Source organism: Ischnura elegans, chromosome 9, assembly GCF_921293095.1.
Source record: "Ischnura elegans chromosome 9, ioIscEleg1.1, whole genome shotgun sequence".
NCBI classification, from domain to species: domain Eukaryota; kingdom Metazoa; phylum Arthropoda; class Insecta; order Odonata; family Coenagrionidae; genus Ischnura; species Ischnura elegans.
In genome coordinates this window covers 21,469,354-21,494,398 of record NC_060254.1, presented here as the reverse complement: position 1 = coordinate 21,494,398, position 25,045 = coordinate 21,469,354, and the positions used below count along the sequence as shown (strand labels likewise).

At 38.3% G+C, this 25,045-nt stretch overlaps 1 protein-coding gene across 1 annotated transcript in view; it reads left to right on the top strand.

Annotated features, from left to right (window-relative positions):
• Positions 1-23,120, top strand: part of LOC124165297 (aromatic-L-amino-acid decarboxylase) — a 78,038-nt gene extending 54,918 nt beyond the window's left edge. The window contains exons 2-12 of the mRNA XM_046542641.1: positions 2,546-2,650; positions 3,919-4,039; positions 4,656-4,769; positions 5,350-5,469; positions 8,082-8,211; positions 9,219-9,367; positions 9,701-9,812; positions 11,508-11,625; positions 18,839-18,929; positions 19,993-20,193; positions 21,724-23,120. Of these exons, the coding sequence (XP_046398597.1) occupies positions 2,571-2,650; positions 3,919-4,039; positions 4,656-4,769; positions 5,350-5,469; positions 8,082-8,211; positions 9,219-9,367; positions 9,701-9,812; positions 11,508-11,625; positions 18,839-18,929; positions 19,993-20,193; positions 21,724-21,936 (1,449 nt within the window). The 5' untranslated portion in view covers positions 2,546-2,570 and the 3' untranslated portion in view covers positions 21,937-23,120. The remainder of the gene's footprint in view (positions 1-2,545; positions 2,651-3,918; positions 4,040-4,655; positions 4,770-5,349; positions 5,470-8,081; positions 8,212-9,218; positions 9,368-9,700; positions 9,813-11,507; positions 11,626-18,838; positions 18,930-19,992; positions 20,194-21,723) is intronic.
• The last annotated feature ends 1,925 nt before the right edge of the window (positions 23,121-25,045 follow it).

Sequence of the window (25,045 nt, the reverse complement as noted above, 5' to 3'; positions counted from 1 at the left end):
GGGGAAGAAGAAAATTTAATAATATGTATGTAGTTTCTTGCATTGTATTATTTTAAGAAGCCAAATAAATATTGTGCATGGAATTGATGCCTTATTTATTTAAATTCTTGTCTGGACCTATTATTTATTTGTATCGAACAAAATGCAATCCTAACCTAAACGTGTCCTCAAGGTGTCCAGAGCGGACAATTTCAGGTCGTCCATAGGCCACCTTTTTTACTGACATGCGGACTTGCAGCGGACATCATTTTGTATGAATTCGGCTGTCCGTAGGATGTCCATAGGCCACTTGGCGGACAATCACCGGATGTCCGAAAGGTGTCCGTGTGCTGTGTGGGTATGACGTCATGAACTGCTGTGTACCGTGTTTCAATTCCACAGTAGTTCAAAAGCACATACAAATCAGTGGTACAAAGCAGATAGGTGACAGTTCCAAATGACTTACACAGCAGAAATTTTTCCCTGAGACGTTTTCGCCCGTGCGGGAAAAAACCGCACGGGTTTAAATCTTGGCCAGTTGCTTTCCATACTGCCCCAGATAGCACAAAGTAAGAGAGTTATCCGTTTCTTATGGTTTTCTTACGGAAAAAATTGATAAGCAGGTTATCGTAAGCTAAGGGGCTTATATAACGCAAGGGTAAGATTCTAGGCAAGAACAGGTAATAAATCGATACCTCCACTGCATAAACGCTCAACAATCGCTCACCGATTAGAATCCGCTCATCTAGTACTATAAGGGCTGTCTATATGAGCGGATTTGATGCCGTCAAGTATCCTCAGGCAACGTAAATCGCTTCTGTTGGAGCGCCCAAGGCGGCTGAACAGCGCACTACGCATGCTACGCGGCTCATCCCGACATGAATTTAAAGCCTTCCGGTGAAATTCGGCGAGTCTTTATGAGAGCTTAACAACTGATAAAAGATTTTCCCGTAAATAGAAAAAAATTAACATCTGCAAGCGACCGGCTGGTGAAGATATAAAGCATAATAGAAGTACTTAATCCTTGCAGCGGAAAGAAAAAAAAATAACATTAGGGAGATCCGAACGAATGTCCTACGTATCCGCAGCTCTGTAAGCCAAGTACTTCACCACGGCAACTGATGATCATCGATCAACTGATGATACTCGAGTATTAGGGTCGTAGTTATCAGTTTGAAATCCAATTATGTATAAAAACTTTGCTGGTATGTGCATGAAAAACTGAAATTATTCAAGGTCCACACAATATAACATTTATGAATTTTAATTTATGGCCTGATAACGCGATGAATACATTATGTACATTAGAGATTCCTTCCGGTATTTTATTCATGGCCGTATGATGTTATTTCAAAAGAAAGTTTATTTGAGAATTTCATTTTTAACTAAATTTAGTTTTACTTCTAAGGGGGGGAGGCAGCTGACCCCTCCTGATCCTTGCTGGGCATGCCCATGGTTGGGGATAATCCACAAATCTAGGAGAAGAAATTTGCTTATTTTTCCTACCCACATAATGCTACCAGTGACATATATCGATCCTCATTTTGGTGGGGGGGGCTGATGCTGTTACCATTGGAACCTCTAAACATTGATTTGGCCCAAATGCAGGCAGGGGGAAGGGCTGGACAATGTCCGAGGAATACACTCGCATGGCCAGTGCTAGCAAGTGAGGCCTATCGAGAGTAGATGGCAGGGGATGGTAGGCACAGGAGAGGAACGGGCAAAAACTCCTGGCCTCCAAAGTCTCTGGCCCATGGGTACACTACATACTTATTACCAAGACCTATGCAATCAAGGGTGGGGGGGTCATAGGGCTCTTCCTTCCCTCTTCATAGGGCTCCTCTCTAGGGCTTCCCCTTGAAGGGGCTTTGGGATAGTTCCGTAGTTAATCTTACTTCAATAATGTAGATGGAAATAATTTTGACCACATTTATTCCATTGGCAAATGATACAGATGTGTACTGTCGTCTCTCGAGTGCGGAATTCCTGCTCCATTGCCTTTCTGTGAGCGTCTCATTCTCGTGGTGCCTTCCTGGCGCTAGCCTCCGTGGTCCCTGGTGGTATTGGCATGGACTTTAGGGTTCCAGGGCAACGACCTCAGCCAGGTGGCATGGAATATCTCGGAGAAACAATGCATATGATAGTGTCTTCTGCGTTTCATTGATTTTTTTTAAATATTACTTGTTTAGGCTGGGTGATAAGAAAATTCATTGGAGATACGCCTTAAGGATTGCCGTCTTTTCAATTTTTCCGGAAAATATCGTGGGTTTGGGTGGCAGCTACTCATCCACCCCGCCCCTTAATCCTCCACTGTCCTCCCTAGATAATGAGAGCCCTTCTTATGGGATTTTATTGCTTTGACTACATTTATTTTTTATGTGCACAGTTGTGTTATTGAGTGTTCAGTGATTTAATGCTAAATTATTTTTCTTTTTTTTAATCACTTTCTCAATTTTCTATATGAAGTGACTTTTGGATCGTCTCAAATTGAGTACAATCCTCAATTTTTTTCTTAAGACTTTGTTTTGATATATGTGTACTAATTTTTTCTTTCCTTCTCCTGTAGATAATCAGTGGTGAACTCTACCAAAATGGATACCAAGACCTTCAAGGAATTTGCAAGGAGTATGGTGGACTACATTGGTGATTATCATGACAACATTAGAGAAAGGTGAGCATAAGTAGAGGATAATTTATCATAGCAGCCAAAGACAGATTGATGAAGGGGATAGGGGTAATTTGGCTATATCCCTTCCTTTTTTGGTTCAAAAGATTATGATGGTAAATTGTATCTGATGGTTTGGAGGGGTATTCCACCTCCCCTCATATTGTACTAATGATAGTCTTTTTTTTAGTTCTTTGATGATGAGTTAATTGCATTCATTAATTCAATAAATATTTTAATGATTAAATTTATAGAAATATGGAGATGAAGTTTGTGGGATGGGAGAACACTGTCTGATACATTCACTGGTTAGCTAATCTTCAGCCTGTGCCAACCAAGAGTATCATGATAGGGTTTCAGCAACTGTATAATATGCCTTATGGTGGCCCCCCCTCTAAATCCACCCTTGGGCACCACCATACAATCATTGGATGATACAGAAGTCCAATACATACAAAACACTCTGTAATATGCTTGAGTAAATGATACAATGCATGATGCAGTCCTGGCAACAACTTTCAGGGGTCTTTCTCAACTTGCATATATGTATCCCTGCAAGCATATATAGGTAGGTACAGTCGGATTCAAAAGTATTGCAACAAATGGAGCAGTGCCACTTTTTTCCTCAGTTTGGAAATAGAGTTTCGGTATTTTACCATTTTTTTCGGTATGGTACCAGTGGGAGGGAAATTTGAACAACACTCCCACCTCCTGCAGTATTTTTATTACAACATCATCAAAGGGAAATGTATGCCGGATATGTGCAGCATTTAACACCACATAAATTGTGCAGCTCATGCTAGATTATAAATCCATGTCCAGAATGTCAATTTACTTTCTCTCGTAAGTTGGCCGATCCGTACAAGTACAAGTGTTGCCTTACAATTAACACTGAAGCTTTTTGATCAGAGATAGCGAACATTACATATTCTCTTTCATCACTACGCCATCTTACTCACTGACTCACAGGTGAATCATTACAAGATTTGTCATGAAACGGAATGAACCAGTATTCTAGCGTCACTAACTCAAAATGAATTTTAACACTCACAATCAGTGGCATTATTTGCTGTTAATCTTGCGGTGGATATTTTATATATAGGTATGTAATGTTTGCTATCTCTGATCAAAATACTTGATAAACTAAGTATTAGGTACCTTCCTGTATATGCTTGCAGGGGTGTATCCACTTTTGTAAATTATTCTCATATAAGTAAATCTGTCACCCACCTTAACTTCGAATTCCATGATGACATATTTGTTTCTTCCTCTAGGCGAGTCCTTCCAACTGTTGAGCCTGGTTATTTGAGACCACTTATCCCTGATGAGGCCCCTGAAGAGCCTGAAAAGTGGCAGGATGTTATGGCTGACATCGAAAGAGTTATAATGCCAGGGGTAAGGCTGCAGTATTTATAGAAGAGAAACAAGAAATTTATTTCTGAATCTTATTCATTATTGATGCTATAGGCCCAATTAATATCACCTGTTATCATTACTTGGCATTTTGGAATGGATACAACAATGAAATTGATTATTTTAATTTGAATTGAACTCTGTGGGAGCATTTAGATGGCAATTCAAGAGCCATGGACAGAGCTCATCTTTCATAAACCTTTACATATTATTAAAACTCATGTGAAGCTCTGTTGAAATTTTGCAGTACCTGTGCAAAAAGTATTTTGGCCCATCTATTTTTATGAACTGCAGGGAGAACGGTATGTGGCAAAAGTGACTATATTCTCTTTCGGGAATGTATTGAGATTACTTGAGCTCACTGTCAACCCTATAGCATTTACTTCCATAAGATATATAGCCTAAAATTTTCTCTTTTTGGGTTGGCCACCCTTACAACCAGCTTTCTGCTAAGGTGAAGTTTTGCCTTTCCCTCCAAACAACCTCCCTTCCGGTCACTTTCCACTCCTCTACCTGTCATCCTGTACATATACATAGGTGCCAGGAACCTTAAACAGAGATGTGCATGATTTCTTATCCTCAAATTAAATATTTTCAGGTCACCCATTGGCATTCTCCGTCCTTCCATGCTTACTTTCCAACTGCAAACTCCTACCCTGCTATTGTGGCAGATATGCTCAGTGGCGCCATTGCCTGCATTGGATTTACTTGGGTAAGAAAACATAGCCACTAGGAAATGGTGTAAAAGATAAAGAATGTTGTAAATTTGTAGTGAAAGCATCACTGTAATGTGAGATTTTCATTTAAAAAATTTTCAATAATGATGCTGTAAGGAAATGCCGTCTTTAAAAAAAATCCTATTTCCTTACCATATTTAGTAGCTATGTGGAATTCAAGTTAACATTTCACTACCACAGTTTAGAGACAATGTCTAGGGGAATCCACTTAAATCTTGATACTAAACTTAAAAGAATCTAACTGGTGAAGGCCTTGTCCCCTCTATCAGAGTGTGTGTGCACAAAATTCAATTGAAACATCACATCTCTCGTCAAAAATTTTGGAAGCTCACACATAAGATAAAAATAACAGTCATAAATAAAGTGATATGTTTTCTATTTGAGGCCTTTAGATGTTATGGTGCATGATCAAGTCGAAAAACATGTATTTTCTGTAAACTGGAGAAATTTAAATACACTCAGAGTAACTCAAAGTGGATTGGAATTCGGCTAGAGAGTTGTTTCATGACAGTGTCAAATTTTCTTTTTTTCCCTGACCCACATGCACACCTATAGATTGCCAGTCCTGCTTGCACAGAATTAGAAGTTGTCACACTGGATTGGCTGGGGAAACTACTGGAGCTGCCACCAAGCTTCCTAGCATGCTCAGGAGGCAAAGGAGGAGGAGTTATTCAGGTTAATCCATGTTGATTCATTTATAATCCTGTATAAATTGCTACTCTTTCCATTTTTAAATATGTAGATTTTATGAATGAGGGACAGAATATTTGTTTTTCTGGGTGAACAGTGGTGAAATTCATATTAATTGCTATAGGTGGTATCATTGATTAGGTGCAACTAATACCGGGGTGTGTGGGGGTACGGAATACCTACCAGGATAAGCGGTAGGTGCGAGATTGATAAATTGCGGAATATTAAGATAAATGATTCAAAATGGTGAGTTTACGGCTTCCTGAGGGATATTTGATTAATACACACCCTCTTCTATTAGTAATATCAATCCAATGAAGTAAAATGGATTAAACTTAAAAATTTCTCGAGCTCTGGGGGAGATTTAATCCCCCAAAACCCCTCCCTCGCTGCGCCTCTGGGCAGGGATGCAGCTAGAAATTAATAGGGATGTGAAAGTAGTACCTTTTGATCTTTAGTTGAGTATCGAGTCGAGTTGAAAACTACTCGCGAGCATTGAGTCGAGTTGAGTCTAGCAATTCCTGAACTAGGCAATACAGCAATGCATTCTCCAACATATTCTCATTTTTCCAATCCTCTTGTGAATTTTATATCCGGAATGCTTAGCTTGATCTAAAAGGGAAAAGATAATGAGGAACTTTGATGGTAACTTTGCCACAATTACTAGAGAAATGAAAACTAATGTGTTTTTAAACAGTTCCATAAGCACCGTTGAAATGAGTTTACCCCTAATACATAATGTCGTCAATTTAGTTTATATATGCATCCAAACTGCTCATAAGAGCTCTCAGTAAACGCATTTTTACAATGGTAATAAAGATAACATGCATAAATAAATCATGTAATATTTGATATTAATACGCTGCTGAGTTGGAAGACAGTCGGCTGCCCGCGGTTGACGAAAAGGTATTCGACACCCACATTGATTACTATAGTGATTGACTGCTACGTACACAAAAGCTGAAACTCCTAGGCCAAGGCATTTAAATGACTTATTGACTTTAAAAAACGATATTTTTACATGAGTTTCATGATAGCGCCAGCTGTTGACAGATTTCTGAACTAACTGGCTGCGACAGCTCTGTGGGAGATGGCAGGGGTGCTCCCCCATAAAAATGTTAAGATAAATGGTTCAAAAAGGTGAGTTTTACGACCTTGTGAGGGATATTTTATTAATACTTATGCAATTCTGTAAATTATTTTATCCAATTAAGTAAAATGGATTAAAGTTGAAAATTTCTCTGAGCTTGCGGGGGGGGGGGGGGGGGTTTATCCCCCAAAACCCCCCCTTGCTGCACCACTGGTATCAGGCTCTTGCTGTCCATCAAGGATGTCAATGCAAAGGAAATATTGGCTTGGCATCAGGCTTATAAATAAAGCCTGATGAACCTCATTTCTGAGCTAAAACCATGGTTTGTGGTAATTGTTGAATACTTCGGTCCTGAAGACAGAATGAACAAAATTCTGCAATTCCACAAAAATATTTTAATTTACCACCCAGGTTTCATTGCAGTGTAGCATAATCAGGTACATTTACACCATCAGGGTAGCCTTGGGTACCAGGTACTAAATTAGTGGAATTGTGGAGTTTCATTTATTATGTCTCCATGATGGAAAAATTCCATCAGCAATGTTGGAAACTGTTTCATAGAGAAACTGTTGCTTGAACAACAGAAAAATTTACATTATGCGAAAAATCCACAGAGAAAAAATCATTCGCCTTGACCGGGATTCGAACCCGGATCCCTCTATTTCCGGTCGAGTGCTTTAGCCAGTTAAGCTACCGAGGCGTCATTCATCCCTGTGGAAATTTGTGGACTATACCGGACAAGGTGGTATGGACTGCTGAGCATATTATGCGACGAGCAGTCCAAATCGTGCGCACGGCGCCACAGCCGGAGAGTAAAGTCCGAACTTTGAACACATATAGGTGCTCTCTCTTTGACGAATTTAAGTATACCGGGACTAGCCACGGTGATAACTTTTACGGGAGTCACCCGCAATGCACAATTGTGCGAAAAACTACATTAATTGCGACAGGAAAAATTCCCTTGGATTGGGAATCGAACCAATTACCTTTGGATTTCCTTGGAACACCACAGGCCATTATACTAAACAAGTTCCTGTGCCATGCTATTTTGGTGGGACTTCAGGAAACTTGATGGTCTGCGCAGTGTCCTGGAGAGCCTGAGGTCCATGGTTCCATTTGTGGTCAAGGGGAAGATTTCTCATGACAATTATTATAAGGTAAATGAATGAGCCAGATGAGATGCAAATCCAATGGCAAAAAATATGTACTTCATAGCATGAATGGAAAATAATTTGGTGGGATTTAAATGTAGTATATATACCGTATTTGTCTGAACATAGTCCCCCCTTTTTTTCCAAAAATGCCTATGGTAAAAGTAAAGGGGGGGACTATGTTCAAACGCATTTTTTTAACTTTTCCCGAAACTGAAGCCTCAAAATTAGGGGGGGGGGACTATATTCGGAGAAATACGGTATTTGCCACTGTTTCTCATCATCGTAAATCTTTTATTGATCACATAAGGAGTTTCATTTTTATTTTTATAATCATTTGTAATTTTCTCATGTAGGGTACCGCAAGTGAAGCTACATTGGTGGCATTGTTAGGTGCAAAAGCCAAAGCCATTAAGAAAGCTAAGGAGGAGCACCCAGACTGGGATGACTACAAAATCGTATCCAAACTAGTGGCTTATGCGTCAGGTAGGTGGTGTGACTTGCATCATTGTGTTCTGCAATGGTGTGGTAAATTAAATTGCATGTTGACATATTACAATGACCAGAGAAGTACATCTCTGGTTTTTACTTCTTATTTCCTATTTACTTTTCTTATTGTGCTATCTCTTTATATTCTACTTTTTGCTATTCCAGTCCTGTGAAAATTCTGTTTCGGTTACTACCTACTTAAACCTTATAACTTGCCCCAGTCTTTACCCTCCTGTGGTAACTTCTTATGTCTTCTTCTGTACCTACTTCAGTCACTTTCGTCTTGTTTTTATTTTACTGTTAGCTCATAATTGATGGCATTGGTATGCTCACCGTCAATTGCATCTCTTGTTCATTTTCTGATAGCAAACTGTTCTTCTATTCAGTTGTTAAAAAAAATTAGCTAGCTTTGCTGCATGTGTAATTGGAATAATCATGGTGTTCTTCATCAGGGGCGCAGCTAGGAATTAAGGCTAGGGGGGAGTTTCAGGCACAAAACACTGGAGTGCCTGAGGGTGTGGAATACCCGCCGGGGTAAGCGGGAGGTGTGTGCTCCCCCCCCCCTCCCCGGAAAAATTTTCAGAAAAATGGTTCAATATGATGAATTTAACGGTCTTCCGTTGGATATTTTATTAAAATTTAAACTATTCTACAAGTATTATTAATCCAATTAAGTGATATGGATTAAACTTTAAAATTCCCCAGTTCCCTTCTTTTCTTGGTTATGAGGATCATTTCCATTTCCAGAGAATCAGACTGCCACTCTCCATATATTTTATTTTGTAACAAGGCTACATAGTATGCTCAAACCATATTCTTGTGAGCATTTAATAAGGTTGACAAGTATGTTATCTATTCCTTGTGCTTTACCATCTTTCACATCCCTCACTGTTGCCATGACTTCACTTTTGAAATTTTTCCCCAATAACTCCCTAATCAAAAGATGAAGACAGAATACCACCTTAATTTTCTGAAATTAATTTGATATTCTCCACTTCCACTAGATCAAGCTCACTCTTCGGTTGAGAGAGCTGGTTTGTTGGGAGGAGTTAAAATGAGGCTTTTGGAGGCTGATGCAGACTTCAAACTGAGGGGTGAAACTGTGGCAAGGGCCATTCAAGATGATCTGGATGCAGGACTAATACCTTTTTATGTAAGTTATCACAAGCTGTCCAGCTTCAGATGTTTCCCTCTTGTGGTTTGTGACTGACCACTGGTGGAAAATTCCCTCAATTGTGCAGTTTGTGCCTATTGCTGTGTGTGTTGATAAGATTTTTGACAGTGTGGAATAACTTGCTGTCTATGATGCCCGACTCGTTATAAATAATAATTTATTCTGGAGCATAAGTATGAATAAGGTTTCGTTAGCCATGATCTTGTAGTTTTCACATTCAGTAAACTGATTGATCCCAGCATGGATGTTTGGTTGTTTTGTCGTCATTGTTTATTTACTTTAATTTACACATTAATGAAAATTATTTTCTAGGTTGTTGCAACTCTTGGAACCACTTGTACATGCTCCTTTGATTGTTTGAGGGAAATTGGACCAGTTTGCAACCGTTACGATGTTTGGCTTCATGTTGATGCAGCATATGCAGGTAAAAATTCAAATCCTTATTTCACTATTCTGAGAAATAACAATAATAATAGCATGGATGGATATGAGCCTGCAAAACTGGAAACAAAGCTCATCTTCTGGTGAAAGTTCAAAATTTGTCCAACTCGTCTCCTGCCATGATACAAATCTTTTAACGACAACCAGTGTGTCTCAAGTTATTTTCAAATTTCCAATGTTAAATTCATTAGGCTAAATGATTCTTACTATGGCAGCCTTTTCCTTTATGCTCTCCCACCAATATTATTACAAGAACACATTTTATTTATGCACCAAAACACACAACTCTTGTAAGCTGAGAACTGCCATTAAAAAATGGAGGAAACTGTGGCAAACTAATGTAATTGATGGAAAAAAAGTTCCCATTGCCTTACGTCATATTTCAATTGCGAGTTGCTATCCTAATACGCATAATTAGATTGTTTACCTAGTATGCATGTCCTTGCATTCACATTGTGTATATTATTCAAGAAACTTCCTTAAATGCTCTCTAAACCACCACAGATGACACTGCGGCAATCTTTTTACCATTTAAGTTGTTTGGTGTTTTTTACTCGAGGAATTCACAGGGAAGTGACTATAATGATAGAGTAAGTATATATTTACTTACTCTAACTACTAAGCATAGATATACTTACTCTATGCTATAGATAGAGTAAGTATATCTATACTTACTCTATGCTATAATAGAAAAGTTAGAGAGGGAAGGGGTCATTAGGGGTATTATTCCTATCAAATATATGCTCTGTCACTGTGTTACTGCCGTATATAAAAGGAAAAACAATAGTCTTGGGCAGGGGTCTCCAATTTTCTAGGCCATGAGGGCCACATTCCAAGTTCCGAATCGCCCTGCTGGCCGGATAGCAAATTTGCCGATGACTGAAGTATTCGATACCAACGTCTACTGAAGTATCCGGTGGCATATTTCTTATTTACGAACAGTTGAAGGCGACTTTGATGTGCAGTACAGCGCTGCATTGCTCCTAGCGGCGTCTCACAGAGTTAAAAGAGTGAGAATCGTGTGCTACTTGAAACGAGTGCATAGGCCGGATGAAAGCCCTGTGCGGGCTGGATCTGGCCCGCGGGCTGTATTTTGGAGACCCCTGGTCTAGGGCATAAGGAGTTGGGCTGCTATTGCAAATACCCCCATGCATACCCCACTTCAACTAATGGCGGCTAGTGATGAATGGTGATGAATATGATGATGAATACCCACAGCAGTCGTTCTCTTACTCATTGCGTGCATGGTGCTGGTTTTGTACACTTCCTCGCCCCTTGATCCCAGCTCACGACACAAAGAGAACAGTTTTACCCCACCCTTTCTAATGGGAGTTTCCTCAGATAGAGGCTTCCTAGTGCCCAGAGTATCTCAGTCATAGTCTATGATCACTTGGTGTCTCCTCCATTGGAGGTGGTTCAAAAATTGTTCTATTTAAGATCACTATATGTTTGTGATTTTCAAGTTAATTTGAGATAAAATTAACGTAATCATTAGCACTTCAGAAATTCTCTTAGCAAGATATTTTTACATATCTTTATTATACAATCTTAAAATACTCCCATATTGTGAAGTGTATCATCATGTAGGACCTACTTTTGAAACAATTCATTATTTTTCAGAGATGCAAATAAGACTGCTGTTTATTTACATTCAACCAATAACCCTAAAAATTTACAGGTTCTGCATTCATTTGCCCTGAAACAAGGTACTTGATGGCTGGTATTGACTGTGCTGACTCCTTCAATTTCAACCCTCATAAATGGATGTTAGTCAACTTCGATTGCTCTGCCATGTGGTGAGTTCTTTTCATTAAAACAGTACATTTTTTGTGGTAGAATTTTTTTTCTATTAAATTTCATAAAATAGTTATTTAGAATAACCACAACTAATGTAAAATCAGAGGAGATTTCGGGGATGGTGTAGAATTTGTACAGATTGGAATAATGAAATTCAGTTTTCCACAAAAATAACTTATAATAAGGTGCTCCAGGGTAACTGGGACATATAGTTTTTCAATGTGGTAGAACAATATCATTTTCAATTTTTTTTGTACAGATAACCCCACTGAATGGCTTACAAAAAACACGTAATGATTTATCAACTATCGGACTAGCACATCATGTGACTTGAATGGAATTTCTACCAGTTAACAATATTTTATATTAATATTATTTTCCCGTCTCAGTTGGCCCCAGTTACCCCACGACTTAGGGGTAATTGGATCACCCCATGGCAAATCCCATTTGAGCTCTACCACAACTATTTTGGGTGACTGGATCTATCACAGTACTTTAAGTTATCGGAAAAAATATTGGGTAACGCAGCTTTTTTGATTGTCATGACTGTTAAGGCTGTTGTATTAGGATGGTAACAGAGACCTCATGGATTTTTCTTTCAAAACACATAATAAAGGAATCATTTTACAATTAGCAGAAACACAAAGCAATATTGCCATGATTTCTCTACCAGAGATGATTGTTTTGCATTGAGTATTCTGATTAGTAGTGCCCTTAGGTTTTGAAGGAATCCTGACAGAAGGAAGTCTCGTCACAGTTGAATATTTGGCTTGGTTTCCCTTTCAAACAGGGTTTCTGAACAAGATCCGTTAATTTTAAGAAAAAGTCATGAATTACTCCAAAATTACTTTGGTCTCAGTGAGAGTATTGAATGCTTTGAGGAAACTTTAATGGATAGGCTATTTCTTTTTTGAAAAAAAAACCAGTCCGGGCCAGACAGCTGATTCTTGCATCTGGTATCGAGTTTGTGTACAGCAATGTAATGCTGTACAATGTCTAATATGGGAAAGCCTACGATTTTTTATCACTCAATCATTTCTGGGAGCAGTTTATTTTGGCTGCTACTTGCTCATCATTGACTTGCAGGACCTTAAACGTTGGTTCTAGATGGCCAATGGTGTTAGATCATTCAAAGGCACTACCATAGCACCCAAATGACTTTTCCCCTCCAAGGGGCGGTGAAGATATGTTACAGAGTTTGAAACATAGGCTTTCACAGTGGGGCTCATTTGTATCAGAGGCTTTCGAGAGCAGCTGCGCATTGAGCTTTGTCACGCGAGCGAGCATTTTGTTTCTGCACTTTTATTTATTGCCTGATGATGCAACCTGCATCATCAGGCAATGAATGCCTGATAAAACCTGCTGCAAAAGCTTGTATGACCAAGTGCAATACGCAGCTGCTTCCGAAAGCCTCCGATATTAATGCTATGTAGTTGTCCCAACCCATGCTGAGCAAGAGCTCCGAGCACTCACTCCTCCTGAATGCCCCAATTGCTACAGCCCTAAGCTACAGTAAGGTGTGATTTCTTGAAGAAAATGCAAGATATCCATTGATGTAGAGGACCGAGATGGAAGATTTCTGCACAAACTTGATAAATTAGTCAAAAACAGTTCAAAAAATCATGATGAATGGTTGGTTTTGTTGGTATTTTATTGGAAAGCACTGGTAGTTGTAAATGAATTAAATGCAATAACTCTTCATATTTTAAAAGTTTTAGTAGTACCGTATTTTAACTTCACACACATAAGGATTGTTAACAAATACAGATCAATAAACAATCTTGGTAACCAACCAACCGAGACAAAACACAACTGAAAATTACAAATGTCAACACCCCCCCGTAATTGAAGATGTGCTGAAACAGCTCTTTAGCATTTCCATCAAATGAATTACAAATTTTTTTTTTAAATTATTTTTAAACCATGCCTAAACCTCTCATACATTTTTCATGTTTTATACGATTTAAGCCCTTGGTAAGTATGTCAGCTGTCATTTCCTCAGTGGAGAGAAAATCTACGTTTATATTACCGTTTTCTACTTGTTCTCTAACAAAATGGTATTTCACATCTACATGCTTCATTCTATCATGGAAAACAGGATTTTCTGCTAACTTGAGAGCGCTCTGATTGTCCTCAAAAATAGTAATAATTTCTTGTTCCTGAAATAATTCGGAAATAAGATGTTTTAGATGAATAGCCTCTCTAGTAGCCTCGGAAAGAGCAATATATTCTGCCTCACAAGACGATTGGGCAACACATTTTTGTTTTCTACTACTCCAGGAGACTGGTCCACCTGCACAAGTGAAAACATATCCAGAGTATGAATGCCTATCATTTAGATCATTTGCAAAATCTGCATCAGAAAAACCAAAAATAGGCTTCCCAGTGCATTTGTATGTGAGTCCCATTTCCATAGTACCTTTTAGATAACGAAGTACCCGCTTGGCCATCTTCCAGTGTATATCTGTATGCTTCTTATTAAACTGGGAGAGATAGCTAGTAATGAAGGAAATATCTGGCCGCGTGTTGACGGAGAGATACATGAGAGTTCCAATTAATGACTGGTACGGGACATCTATGATATCCTTACCCTTCTCTTTCATTTGACTAACGTCAACTGGGGTCGAAACAATCTTACAATCTTCCATGCCAAAACTCTTTAAAGCATCTTTAATGTATTGTTTCTGGTCTATCTTGAATACTCCCCTCTTCTCATCTCTTGTAAAAGTCATTCCCAGGGCATGTTTGATCTTGCCAAGATCCTTAATGACAAATCTCTTCTTCAATTCTTCCTTCAATTTCTTCTTTTCTTTCTCATCATTGGAGAATATAAAGAAATCATCAACATATAATGTAATAATAACTATTTTAGTTCCAATATGTTTAAAGTAGACACAGGGTTCATGTTTTGATTTAATATACCCTATCTCATACAATAACTTGTGAACTGTTTTGTTCCAAGCACGACTAGCCTGCTTGAGTCCATAAATAGACTTCTGTAATAGACAAACCTTCTTCTCTTCACCTACAGCTATGAAACCTTCTGGTTGTGTCATATAGATGGTTTCATCTAAAGTGGCATTTAAAAAAGCAGTTTCGACATCCAGATGTTCAACATCAAGATTCAGTTCTGCTGCCATAGCCAACAGCAAACGGATAGTTGAACCTCTGACTACCGGAGAAAAAGTTTCTTCAAAGTCTATACCATGAGTTTGAGCAAAACCTTTAGCAACTAAACGAGCTTTGTACTTGATGATCTTACCACCATTCTCTCTTTTCAATTTGTAAACCCATTTACATGGTATTACACTTTTATTTGCAACTCGCACTAGCTTCCAAGTTTCATTTTTTCTAAGACACTCTAATTCCTCCATCATTGCTTTCATCCAATGCTCTTTGTCTTCACTTTGCATAGCCTCTTCAAATGTGGTAGGTTCTTTGTCAAAGAAATTTTTTGCTTGTAAAACAACATGATCAGGAAATTGTTTCTTGTTACGTACCCTTTGAGGATATCTAGGACTCTTAGCAGTTTCTTGAACATTAGTCCCAGCTTTATCTTCTGTTGAGTCTGCATTTTCACAAGGAGAATCCAAAAGAATTTTAACAGCAGCCGCAGCTTCATCTTTTGTTGAATCTGCATTTTCATTGTAAGAATCCAAAGGAATTTGAGCATCAGTACTGCTCTCACCGGAAAAATTATTTTCTAAAAACACAACATCTCTAGCATGGACTACCTTCATATAATTAGAAAGATCCCTAAATTTGTAAGCTTTCTTATTCTCACTATATCCTACAAATATATGTTCCTTGCTTTTGCTATCCCACTTCTTGCGTTCCTCCTTTGGAATATGTACAAAAGCTCGGCAGCCAAATACTCTTAAGTGTGTCAAGTTGGGACGCTCACCTGTCCATTTTTCTTCTGGAGTCATTCCTGTAACGGATCTATGAGGTGATTTATTCTTGAGATACGTAGCAGTTCTCACAGCTTCTTCCCAAAATGACTTAGGTAGTCTGGCACTATGCAACATGGAACGAGCCTTCTCCACAATGCTTCTGTTTCCCCTTTCAGCAACACCATTTTGCTGAGGAGTACGGGGTATGGAAGTCTGGTGAATAATTCCTTCTGACTTAAGATAATCTGAGAATTCCCTATTAACATACTCAGAACCATTATCTGATCGTAAAATTTTAATTTTCTGGCCAGTTTGCTTTTCCATGAGGTTTTTAAACTCTTGAAACTTTACTCTAACTTGATCTTTTGTTTTAATGAAATAGGTAAATATCATTCTAGAGTAATCGTCTATAAATACAAGTAAATACTTATTTCCTTCTAATGATTTTACACTGAATGGTCCACAGAGGTCAGAATGAATCAACTCTAGGCATTTAGTCGCCCTTTTACTTTTGATTTTAAGAAAAGGTTCTCGACTCTGTTTCCCTTCTAGACATGCAGTACATACAGTTCTATTTTCCTCAGGGGCGTAATCAACTCCATCAGCTAATCCATTTCTCAGTAGATTCATACCATAGCGGCAGAGATGTCCCAACCTCCAATGCCAAAGAGTTTGCTGAGAAGGGTTAGTTGTAGCAGCCAGGGACTTTTCTGATACCTGTGACTCTATCTTATATAACCCGTTACTGGGAAGAGCAGTCATTAAAACATTCCCTGAAATACTACAATCATTATCATGAAAAAATTTAGCACCTTCTTTCGTAAATACTACAACAAAACCTTTTGAAACACATTTTGACACAGATATAAGATTTGTAGCAAGATTAGGCACATGAACAACTTCAGAAATACTACTAATACTGTTGTTGTTATTACTTTTGTGAATCATGACATCACCTATACTGTCACTCTGCAACTTACGTTTATCAGCACACACAATCTCCAAACCAGAGTTACTTTTAACATTGAACAGAATATCTTTATGAGGAGTCATATGGGCAGTTGCCCCGGAATCCACAAACCAATCATTTTTATTGCTTTGAGCACAACCACCAACACCTAAATCCGAGAATAAAGTGTATTGTTTCTTGTGTAGCTGCTTGTGGGTTGAACTCGATGTCTGTGCCGTTTTCTTGGTCTTGTTTGGACAGTCTGGTTTTTTATGGCCGGGTTGGTTGCATCCATAGCAGACGATACCATCTTGAGAGTTGTTGCGTTTCGGGAACTTCTTTTTCTTCGGAATAGTTCGAGACGCATTGGATGCAAATGCAGTCTCAGTTGCACCATCATTTTTGGACATTTCATTTAAGAGTTTAGTTTTCACCATGTTCACCGTTACTTCAACTCCTGAATTCTCGAGTGCCATTACTAGGGGGTCGTAATGTGAAGGAAGACCTCCAAGCAAAATAGCAACTAAATCCTCATCAGGAATCTCCTTCCCAATATCAGCAAGCTTCTGAGCGGTATCCATTACGGCAGTTAGATACTCTTCAATGGACGTATAATCTCCGAGGGATAACCGGTACAAAGTCTTTTGAAGGTTAAGTCTCCGGGCAAAACCCTTATCTTCATATGCATCGGCAAGAACTTTCCATGCTTCAGCAGCTGTTTTGCATCTTCTTACATGTATGATAGCGGAATCGTCCACGCACAAACAAATCTTAGCTAGGGCACGCTCATCCTTCCTGGACTTTGAAGCAGCATCAGTATGATCATCATTTGGGTATCCATCAACAGCATGCCACAAGTTTTGATCTATTAAATACGCCTTCAGCTTAAATTTCCAAGTTGGATATCCTTCACGCCCACACAACGGCTTAATGTGAGACGATATACCGGATGCGTCAGACGACATTATGAAGACTTCACTTACTTCTTATAATTTACCAGTCCTGGGCCCATAACCTCTGTTGGTATTTTATTGGAAAGCACTGGTAGTTGTAAATGAATTAAATGCAATAACTCTTCATATTTTAAAAGTTTTAGTAGTACCGTATTTTAACTTCACACACATAAGGATTGTTAACAAATACAGATCAATAAACAATCTTGGTAACCAACCAACAGAGACAAAACACAACTGAAAATTACAAATGTCAACAGGTTTCCTATGCTGACTCTTGATGGGATGCTGTACTTGTTATTTCCAGTCAAAAGGCCCATAGTTTCTGCACAATAGGCAAGAACTTTGTTCTCCCTCATTTTTAGCAGCTGATCAATCCTGGGTTTTTGATACTCAGGTTTAACACTTTTACTGCCACCAAGTCAATATATTGGCCCTTCCCAGATGGCACAGAATCCTCCGTATCTAATTCGTATGCAGATAGTATACATTGACAAAAAGCGACGGAGCGGTAGTCAATGGATACTATCTGCATACGAATTAGATACAGAGGATTCTGTGCCATCTGGGTTGCTGGTTGTGCAAAAACTGCCACAGGCCGATTAATCAGCCAGACTTATTTGATTTTTTTAATTTCGTGATTGTGGCCTTTTCAACAGTTGTCGCCTCATTTATTCATGTGTGTGTTATCTCTGCTGCTTACTAAGATGGTTTCACCATAAATAATAAAATTAAGTAGCTGAACTGATTTAAAATCAGAAATCTTCCAATTTCCGGAAAATAGCCTTGCGCATCCCACCTAAAATGGAAAGGCAGTCAAAGGCTTTATGAGTGCAGAAGCCCAAAGGTCAAAGAATATATCTATAAACATTTTCCTTGGTTCTTGGATTGAAGAGACATTAATTAAATGGTTATAATGGCCTCACAAGGCTACAGTAGAGCCTGTGATATTCAAAGTCAAAGGGACTCAAATGTCCTAACTTAGTGAATTGCTGGGTTCGTAAAAGGGGAGTTTTACCAAATTTATGCAACCCACAATGCTCAGATACAATGCAGGAATGTGGATTAGAGGAGACCAAATTTTGACTCTCTTCAGGATAAAATTTTCTCTGTTAGGAAATGTGTGAATATCAGGCTCTATGTGTTCTGAAATCCTTTCATAATAATTTTAATTTACCTAAAGTTACCTCAAATTTGTCTAGTAAAAGACTTTTTGTACTAATGAGTTGCTCAATTGCAGCATATCCCGCGGAATGTCAAAACTGTGCATACCTATGACTGAATTTTTAACTATCTATCTGAGCATTGATATTCAAACTGAGTCAAATAAGCATAGTGATGACTATCTGAAACAACATTCTGGAAGAAAATTGAATTTGAATCTAACATGAAATGTACTTCTTCATTTCATCAACAGGTTGAAGGATCCCATGTATGTCGTCAATGCCTTCAATGTTGATCCCTTGTATTTAAAGCATGACCAGCAAGGAGCTGCTCCTGATTATAGGGTAAGTGCAATGTTTTGAATTATAATTTGTAAGAATTACTATTGATAATTGCTGAGGTAAGGAATATTGGGAATCACTATGGTATTTATTTGGGAGACTGTGTTTATCCACTAAGCATGCACTCATAATGCTATCCAAGGACTGCCTTGAAGCCATGCACATCGCACGTTTGCATGCATGTGTTTGCATTTCTTGCCCTTGCCTCTTTGTGTAGTAATCACTACACAATGAGGGAGGGGCCACACAATTTACTGATAACAACAATTTTGTACCCCACATAATAATACCATGCTCTACAGTCAGTTCATCCCTCCTTAAAAAATATGACTGTAAGTCACTGTTTTCCTTGGAGATAAAGTTAGGCCACCCATTCATTACATAACTGTACATTCTGTGCCTTTCATTCGCTAAGTAGTAGCTACTGAGTGATGGACTCATTTTTATTTATTTTATCTAAATGGTCACTGTATGATCACATATTTGTAATTTTTTAAACATGCCGCGGTAAAGTGGACCATATGATGATCAGAGGACCATTTCACAGTTGGGTGTTGTTAGTTAAATTTTAAGCCTCAAATGAATGAAAGCCATCACTGCAGTGTCAGCATTTTGATGATATTATCATAAAATAACCAGGTAGGTATGTAGGTATTGCATGGTTGATTTTCACAGGGGAGATAACAGATGAACAATTGATGCTAAGAGGTATAATTCCACATGGTGGTCTTTCAAGCACAGTTACATCATGAGCAACATCAACACACCCTGAGAGCAACAGAACAACATGCATAAAAAGAAGATATAAATATTTCTTGGTATGAATATTGGAGCTAGAACATTTGATGCATTTCTTTTGCCTCTTTTATGGATTTTCTCCATGATTTAAGTGCATATATGTATCCCAAATAGGATGTACAGAAAATGCCTACCATATACACAGAGTATACAGATATTTAGCATATAATTGGCACACATGATAGAACTTGTGCCATCTGTGCAACCACAAGGCCACCACTTTCCCATGAAAGAGAGACTATTAATCTCGAAATTGTTTTTTTTCCAGCACTGGCAAATCCCTCTTGGGAGAAGATTCCGGTCACTGAAGCTGTGGTTTGTGATGCGGCTGTATGGTGCCAATGGTTTGAGGAAGTACATAAGACACCATGTAGCCTTAGCCCACCAGTTTGAAGATTTGGTCCGAATGGACTCAAGATTTGAAATTGTGGCTGAAGTTCTGATGGGACTGGTCTGCTTCCGTCTCAAGGTAATGAAATTATCAGTAAAAATATGTTTAACCCTTTTACTGCCACTGGGCCAATATATCAGCCCTTGCTGGTTAAGCGAAAACTGTGATTTAAGTGATTGTGGCCTTTTCAATGGCTGTGATTTATGTAAACCCACATAATCTACCTATGGTTATAAGATATAAATATATCTTAAGAATTGGGAAAAAAATCTAGACTTATTAAATAAAATTAAGTAGCTGAAAAATTAAAAAAAATGAAATGTTGCTAATTCCGGAAAATAGCCTTGGCAGTCTTCGTACATCCCACCTGAAATGGGCTGGCAGTAAAAGGATTAAAGAGTTTGCAGAGATCACACATAACTTCATAACTAACTAACTTGTGGGTCACACCTAACTTCATCCTTGCACGATGGCAAATTTACCATTTTTCTTCATTTTGTGGCTGTCACCGTCGAGTGAAATGAAAAGTTGGAGGCATAAGACTGGGTGTATCTATACTATACATCCATGCTGAGTGGAATGACTGGAAGTTAAGTGTGGCCCACAGGTGCGTCACGCCAACCACTGCAAAAATTGTTTTGCAAAGGGGCGAGCGTGACCAACTGGTGTGTGGCACTCCATCCAGGCTTTGTCACACCATGCAAAATTGCCAAATACATACCTGAAGCTTGGCCCACCACTTACGATCAGAGAAAACCAATCGGTCAGCAGTATTATGTGAAATGCATACAATCCATTGTTACCTGACCCCACCCCCTGACATCACTTTAGAATGGAGTTAATCGATTTAATTGGAAAAAAATGGGATTGGTGGCATGTGAGTGTTCCCAAATAGCCTCATTGCTATTGTTGTCTAATGCTAAGGTTGTGAAAGCCCAGAAATTAACTACCACAAGACGCGGGAGTGGTCCACATTCTCTAGGCACTGTAATGGCGGGGTCTCTAGTGTAATCCCTAGCTACAGTGGGCCCAAAGGGTGGCTGCCCCATGTTCCTCCACTTCCCATTTGCATGCTTCTCCATTGGCTGAAGGCTCCTGATTGGGGCACCACCTCAAGGCCAGAAAGGAGATTCAGCTCTGCAGCAAACGTGTTAAACGATCTATTCATCAACTCTAATTTTTTACAATCGTGCTATTAACCACGCATGGTAATATGAGTGGTATAAGAGCATTGTAATGAAGAAAAGTAAGTTGCAATGACTTTTAAGTGTGGTTGTGGCTTTTAAAGGAATTTTTTGGAGCTCTGGTGATTCTACTCCTGCAGACAAATTAACAACTCTATGATGGACTTTTTCTTCTATAAATTTTGCTTGAAGTTTGCCTTAAAAATGTTATTATTTCATGTAAGACATGGAAAATATTTTTGGCTCTCTGACACCACTAAATATTGTACGTAAATCCATAATACATACATTCTAGTTTTGTCAAACATTTGCCAAACCTGTATGGTAGATACCTACACCTATGGTATACCTACACTATGTGATAAAATCAACAACAGCCACAAATGGACATAAAAGATTTCCTAAATCTATTAATTATTTACAGGGGACCAATGAAAGGAATGAAGCACTTTTGAAGCGTATCAATGGGAATGGAAAGATTCATCTTGTACCTTCCAAAGTAAGGTCTGTGTACTTCCTTCGCTTTGCTATATGCTCTCGTCATACAGAGTCTCACGATGTCATCGCTTCTTGGAAGGAAATCCAGAATGTGGCTGACATTATGCTGGCTGAGGATGGCTCAGTGCCAGGAAAGTAAAAGTATTGGAAGGAACTTGGAAGTAATGGAAGTAGTCTGTATTCCTGAATTGCATTCCCAATGGTTGATTTTTATGCTCGCAGTGTATAGTGAATGGCAATAATACCACCTTAGACCACTTTCAGATGGTCATACTTTTGGCAGTTTTCTCTGAATTTAAAATGGTGTAGTGACTTGAAATAACAATGGGCTTTCATGGGTGCCTTCAGAGGCATCAGATAATATGCTTTTGGCATCACAGTGCTCTGGGTGGCAGGGTACCCATTACCATCTGGCAAGGCAGGTTGTTGTTGTTAATTGAGTAAATTTACAGGGGCTCCAAGCTATGCCAGAAATCATTGCGCTGTGCCGTCAACGCTGCAGTGCAAACAGTGAAAAGCCAAACCATCTGAAAGTGGCCTTCGGTTTTAAGTATTTAGTGCAGATGCAAGGTACTAGAGATGTGTTACGCTCACATTAAATAAAAATTGGTACCAAAGACATGGACAAGATGATTGAATGTATTTTGCTAATGCATTCAGGCCTAATCTTGGTATGTTGCTAGTAGTGGTAGACTGTCTGTGTCTTTCATTCGCTAAGTAGTGGGTACGAGTGATGGACTGATTTTTATTTATTTTATCTAAATTGTCACTGTATGATTACATATTTATAATTTTTTAAACATGCCATGGTAAAGTGGACCATATGATGATCAGAGGACCATTTCACAGTTAGGTGTAGTTTCTTAAATTTTAAGCTTCAAATAAATGAAAGTTAACTGCAGAGTCAGCATTTGATGATATTATCATAAAATCTCAAATTTTCTTATTTTTACTTGTGGAAATTTCATGAATAGTAATTTTTAAACAATGAATGTGAAATCATTTCATTTTAATGCTGAAAGAAATTGGAATCAAATGATATATTGATGACCGATGTGTGCAATGATTTATGTACCATGACCAACATAAAGATAGATTAGTAAAGGCATTCAGAGTTGTAAATATTTTTAAAGCTGTATTTTAGGATTATTGTTGTAAATATATTTTAGCTTACAGCTCAATTAGAAAAATAAAATGTAATAATTTAAATAATTTTTGTATTGAATAGTTGAAATATATGAATGGCTTGTTACTGTTTGAGATAGACAAAATGTTGTTTTGACTTGAAAGTGTAAAAGTAAAAATAAATTCAGTCATAACCAACTTTTGTTGCAAATTATGAATTATTAAAGTGGAAACATATCTCCAGGCATGCAGAATACCTTTGGATGAGATCATAAAATTTTGCAATATAAAGAAGAACCATGAAACTACACAAGAGAGCTTTGATTATTTTTATTCACATAGGGCATTTTCCAAGTAGGCAAAGGAATGAGATGTTTATTTCATTGGTGTTTTCTTTGCCTAGGTGATTAAAACCTTGATATCTTTGTCATGATTTGTCTGCACTTAGTCACCATTTGATTGAAAATCAGTATGCTTTTAGAGTAGGAAAGGGAACGAAGGTAAAAATTAGAAGGAAACTTCTTGGGGAGTGATACATAGATGGATTATCAAAGGCCAGGAAGAGGAGCATTTTGTCTGTAAATGACGAAGAGCTGCATCAGTAGGTTAATCATACATTCATCTTCTCACGCATAAAGGTTAACTTAATAATATCTATGAAGCCATTCTTTTAGAAAATTCAGTCTGTTATCAAGTTACGCTATATTTTGACAGTTTAATTAAATGTAATGGGTGGAATATCTAGCAAACAAAGTTTAATGAAGCTTCTATAACTACTGCAATCTCTTTCCTGATCCTCCTCTATCATGGGCTGAACTATAAGTCACTATCACTTCCCTCATAGCAGGGACTATGATTCTTCTAATAGATACCCGCGTGGAGTGCCTAGTGATCGAGTGATGGGAAGTGGAACGAGACGTCTGCCAGCTGCCTGCAATGCAGCAGAGAAAATTTTTGACAGAATAGATGATGAAATTCTTCAGAAGACCCATCTTTAAACACAGCCAAACATAGGCACATTTATCTGGAGATGGTATTGGCTCCGTTCAAAATTTCACATTCAGCTGACTTCAACGCCAAAGTGAGACTTGTTTTTTCAAAATGATCCAATTCAAAAATGTTTGGTCTCAAAATGTGTGAAATGGTGAGAAAATTTTTTTTTTTTAAGTTTCAGTCTCATGTGACGTCAGATAGCCGTGCCTGAATTGCCTAAAGCACCTGTAGGGCCTTAATGCAGTTCTTTTGAATGTTTAGTTATTCGACCCGGGTAAAACGTTTTTCAACTGTTTAGTCGAATCTTGACTCCTTCATGCCGAAATGCTGCCTCAAAGGTGCCCACAGCACACCCCCTGCCTGCCTGCCTCCAGGCGTGCCGTGCATTTCTTGATTCGCACGACACTCCTTAGTCCTGTGGATCTCCCATTCTTCCCCTCACACGCCTGCAGAGTAAATTTAGAATGAGTGATAATGACAAGTCGGGGGCCATATGATTCATTTGTCTATGCAATTTTATTAAAAGTACACTTTAAGTGAAAAGAGGGAGGAAAACTAGGATTTTCAAGAGGTAAATATGCTGAAACAATTGCATGAGCTCTCATTACTTTTCATGTCTAACCTTTAAGTTGATATTTTGTCATCGGGAAAGCTTTTGCAGCTTCTCTCATAGAAGAATTCAAAATGAAGATCATCTAGGTAATTGTGGATAGAGCTGTACAAACTACGGAAAGCAGTTTTTGTGCAGCACAAATTGCTCTATTTCGATCTGGCCTGTTTTGATCCATAAAGATCCATGTCCCAAGAAACTTCCACGTAAATAATAAAGAAAATAGGAGAATTATATTTGAATGCTGATGAAGAAAAGCTGAAAGAAGAACCTATATCATTCATGAATGTATGGCGCCAGATTTCAAATGCAAGTATGAACGCAGACTCTAAATATGTAAGATGTCTCAGAAGGTAAAATCAATGATCACAGTGATGATGACGGTGATCAAGAAGAAGAAGAAGATGATGATGAAGACTACAAGAACCAGTGCAAAGCTTCGGTATCATTCAACAGTAGTAACAAGTGTGTGTATAAAATTATATAATGTATATAACATGTTCTGTTTACAATACCCAGA